The 4,702-nt window shown below is 26.7% G+C and overlaps 2 protein-coding genes across 8 annotated transcripts in view; both read left to right on the top strand.

Annotated features, from left to right (window-relative positions):
• The first annotated feature begins 888 nt into the window (after positions 1 to 888).
• On the top strand, positions 889 to 2,642 carry LOC102676828 (protein YIF1B). Its single transcript, XM_006617281.2, has 4 exons — positions 889 to 1,121; positions 1,434 to 1,519; positions 1,597 to 1,929; positions 2,004 to 2,642. Exons 1-4 carry the CDS (start codon positions 1,091 to 1,093, stop codon positions 2,532 to 2,534), a joined length of 981 nt encoding a protein of 326 aa, XP_006617344.1. The 5' UTR covers positions 889 to 1,090; the 3' UTR covers positions 2,535 to 2,642.
• A 247-nt stretch (positions 2,643 to 2,889) lies between these two features.
• Positions 2,890 to 4,702, top strand: part of LOC102676146 (phosphofurin acidic cluster sorting protein 2) — a 73,036-nt gene continuing 71,223 nt past the window's right edge. For 2 of the 7 annotated variants that reach the window (XM_031511233.1, XM_006617276.2), the window contains exon 1: positions 2,890 to 3,161. In XM_031511233.1, coding sequence (XP_031367093.1) covers positions 3,058 to 3,161 — 104 coding nt within the window. In that variant the 5' untranslated portion in view covers positions 2,890 to 3,057. The remainder of the gene's footprint in view (positions 3,162 to 4,702) is intronic. The other 5 variants (XM_006617280.2, XM_006617279.2, XM_006617278.2 and 2 more) reach the window with 5 other exon arrangements.

The following is a 4,702-nucleotide window of genomic DNA, read 5'->3' as shown; positions in this document are numbered from 1 at the left end:
GCTCAGTGGTAGAGCATTCGACTGCAGATCGAGAGGTCCCCGGTTCAAACCCGGGTGCCCCCTATCCATAATTTTTTTTCTTATTCAAAATTTAATTTTTTTTAAATATTAATATTTATATTATAATACATTTGATTTTTATATTTTGTGAACGTAAATATATTTTAATATTATTACACTAATATTATACATACGTAATATTATTACACTATATATGTAACTATAAATACATTATAACACGTATTCAAATTTAATAATATATTTGTGGAATATTTTTGGAAGGTTTATTCTAGAAAAAAATCTATTTTGTACTACAAAAAAAAGAAAATTGATATACAAAAAGATTTATTTATTAAGTTAGTAAGATACAAATCTATTTTATTTTTGTCTAATGTGAATTTAAATTGCTTATAACTTAATAACTTAATAAATAAATTTCAATCGATATTTTTATATATTATTTTATATATTATTTTTCTTGAAATTCTTTAAAATCAATTCTCCAAAAGTATTTTACGAATATATGAATATCCTATGTATCATTTTTTTAATTTACAGGAATTATTTTTAAGAATACATATTAAAAAGTATATATACATATATAAACATATATATGTAATATTTATCTTATAAACTATTTTTATTATATATTTTATAAAACATAATATATCAGTATATATTTTTTATTTAATTTATTTTTCTAATAAATACAATTAATGAATTAATTAAATAATTTAAAATAAGGATTTTTATAAAAAGTTTTTAAATAATAAATTTAAATTAAATAAAAATTTAAAATATAAATAATAATAATAAAAAGTAATTAAATTATAATTATCAATGTAATAGATAAATAAATTAATTATAATAATTTAATGTATGATAGTAAATGACAACATCATAACATATTTAATTGTAAGTTCTTGGAGTGGGAGAATTCGCAACGATTGATGGGCTATGGCGACGTGTAGCATGAATTGTTTTTGATATTCTTCTTGAAAATAATTGGGTTTGGAGCCCGAAAGCAATAAAACTTCCTTTGTTATTTTGTGTTTTCTAATAAACAGTTAAGAAATTTAATTAGAAAATCATGAATTATAATAATTCCAGTTCACGACGAGGTAAGTTAATCCATGAAAATAATTTTTTTAATTTTTTTCTCAATCATAGCTTAAATTTGATATTTATCATTTACATTGATAAGAAATTATACATATATTTGTTAACATATTTTGTATTTATTGGTATATATTAAAATATATCGTGCATGTAATATCGTGCAATATTATTTAGAGGTTATGATTCCTAAGATTACAAATTAATTTATTTGATAAGTATTGTTTCTAATTTCCATATTGAATATAATATAAGTTATAATATTTTATTATAATATATTATTATATAAAATGATTTAAATGAAAAATATTTAATAGGAAAACCAAAAAGATTACTTGATCCATCTGCTGGTTTATCTCCACCACCATCAATACCTCAGAATCCATATATGTATAATCAACAGGTAAAATTTAATAAATATAAAAAAAAAACATAAATTAATATATGTTATAAGAAATCATGTTTCTATGAATTTTATAGATTCCTATGGATAATGGTATGATACCAGAATATGGTTTCAATGTACCAGAACAACAGCCTCCGCCATATGGATTTAATACAGTACCAATGCAACATTATTCATCTCCTGAAGGTCATGGTGATGATTATTCATCATCACAATTTGCAACACAATTATTAACACAACCAATAGTTACAAATATGGCTGTACAATATGGAAATACTTTAGTTGGTTCTGGAAAACAACATTTTGAAAGATATGTGCCAGTTACAGCTTTGAAATATTATTTTGCTGTTGATACAGATTATGTTATGTCAAAGCTGTCTTTATTATTTTTTCCTTTTACTCATAAAGTAAGTTTTGTTAAATATAGGAAATGAGTTTAATTATTGTTAAACAAATATAAATAATTAATTATTTTTAACAGGACTGGTCTGTGAAGTACGAACAAGAAGTACCACAACAACCACGTTATGAAAAGAATGCACCAGACCTATATATTCCAACTATGGCATTCTTAACATATATAGTTCTGGCTGGAATAGTTTCAGGAACTCAGCAACGTTTTAATCCAGAACAGTTAAGTATTTTGGCTAGTTCTGCTCTTGCGTGGGATGTCATAGAATTAGTTGTACACATTGTAAGCCTTTATGTGATGAATCTCGAAACAAGTCTTTCAACATTAGATATATTAGCTTACTGTGGTTATAAGTATGTTGGTATTAACGCAGCTCTTTTGGTTTCATTATTATTTCGAAAATTTGGTTATTATCTAGTTTGGCTATATACTAGTATATCTTTAGCATTTTTTCTTATACGGTCATTAAAATTAAAGGTCATTCCACAAAACCAGGGCGCATACACAGCTTCTGGTAATAAAAGGAGACTCTATTTTATACTATTTGTAGCAGGCATTCAACCTATACTAATGTGGTGGTTATCATATCACTTGCTTTAATTGGTAATTACATAAATTGAAATACGTTTGAAGAAAACGAAATGTGTATATTTATTTGATTATTCACATCATATGTGCATTTTTATAATAAAAATTTCTTCAAAAAATTATTCATTATTCATTAAATGAACCTATTATTTTTTCTTGTATTATCTTTGCTCTACTGTAACTTTTATGTACAAACAAAAAAATCTATAATAATCGTAAATTGTGTCAAGATTTTTTACTAGTTTTTTACCAATTTTGTACAATTTTATATTGATTAAAATATAGAATTATAGAATGCATTCGAAAAACATTATCGACTGTAAAATTACTTCGCGAATGATTCCATAGCGGATACATAATCCGTGCTCGTTTACTTCCGTTATTTTCCGAAAGGTGTCTTACTTTTCCGTAATTCTTCGTCGACTCACGAAACTGTCTTCGTATGGCGCCACGAGCGAGATTACTCAGTCAGTCAGCCGCGAGCCGCGGTGAACTGAAGGTGTGGTGAGTGTTTCTGTGGGCCGACGGGCCAAAAATGGCGGAGCGTACGAAGACGACAGCCCCGGCCACCCGGCCCGTTCCTATGAAGCTGTTTGCCACTTGGGAAGTGGATTGTACTGCACCGAATTGTATACCCAGGTAACCAATAAATAATATTAGATTCTTGAACAATTTTCGTATTACATATGATACTGGCGTTGTTACTTCGTGTCATTGTGGACGCCAGACACTCGACGGACATTCACACGCCCTTTTTTCCACAATCACTCGCATTTTTCTCTTCGCACCCTTGCCTCAAGGCCATCAATCTTCGCGTACTGTTTTGACCTTGTATCGGATTAACGTGTTTCTTTTATAACATACGCATCATAGGTTATTCGAGATGCGTGTCAGGTTGGGGCTGCGTGGCGCGCACTGTCTATTGTAGGATGCTACCTGTCAATCGGATGTGACAGATCACGGAACGTGCATCATAATCTTGATTTCAATGTTCACAGTAGTTTTATCTCGCCGGTATTCAATCGATATTATTCTAATCCCTGCGATTTTCTCTTTTTTCTCATTTGTTTATGTTCGATAATTTAACTTGATATGTAAATAAAAACAATTCGATAGAGGATGAAAGAATAATTAAAAATTTTGGTCTGGATTTATCGATATTGTATCATGAACGAATTATTGCGACGTTATAATAGTAGATGGTTAGGCGCGAACGAAAAAACGACAAATCAAACATCGTATGTCGATTGTGCGTGTATGTTCGTTAGGTTAGAATACGTTTCGGCGAAGTTCTCGCTTTCGTGCAATAGGGTATCATGTTCGAATGTCATGGTTGTCCGTTTTCATGGGCGCGTTAATTCGACCTTAGCTTGTGTTTCATACATCGCAATATAACATCGCGTTGAATCACTTCTTTCTTCGTTATGTATTTTTTGTTTGTTTCATAATATTCGAAAGTAAACAGAAATTTTCATTAATGATATATGTAATATATTTATATTAATCTAATTCGTTCTACAGTGACATATAATTTAAACGATTATCTTTGAAATTTAATTTTCTATTTGCTCCAGCTGGCGTTGAGGTTTTAATTAAAATTTAATTATCGCAATATAGAGAAATTTTATTATGAATTCTTCGTTTTGTTACCAAAAATGTTTAATTCTAACAAAATTCATTTATTTGGTCTAATTATTTCGAAAAAAACATTATTTTATTCTAAAAAATGCATCTTAATTATGATAATAGAAAATATATTCTTATTTAGATTAATTTATTTAAGATAATTTAGTAATTATCTTAATAATTCAAAGAAAGATTTTGTTAATAGAATAAATTTATTTGAAAAGAAATTAAATTTATTTTTTTAATTTAAAAATTTCATTTCATTTTAGAAATAATTTTTCTTTAAATAAAATATATTTTTCTTTAAATAAAAATCTTTATTTAGATATTCTATTTTACTTATAAGAATATTTATATGTTAATTTTTATTTTTTCCAAAATTGTTATAAATTTAACATTGAATTTTTAATATAAATGGAAATATTTATAACGAAAAGAAAACGTATTATATCAAAATATAAATTATTATAATATTCAGCCATCATTAGATATGAAATAGTTAAAATTTCAAATCAATTTTTTTCGGATTTTAATTGTTGTGTAATTACAATTAC

Source organism: Apis dorsata, unplaced genomic scaffold (assembly GCF_000469605.1).
Source record: "Apis dorsata unplaced genomic scaffold, Apis dorsata 1.3 scaffold_295, whole genome shotgun sequence".
Lineage (NCBI taxonomy): Eukaryota > Metazoa > Arthropoda > Insecta > Hymenoptera > Apidae > Apis > Apis dorsata.
This window is presented reverse-complemented; position numbering and strand designations above follow the sequence as displayed.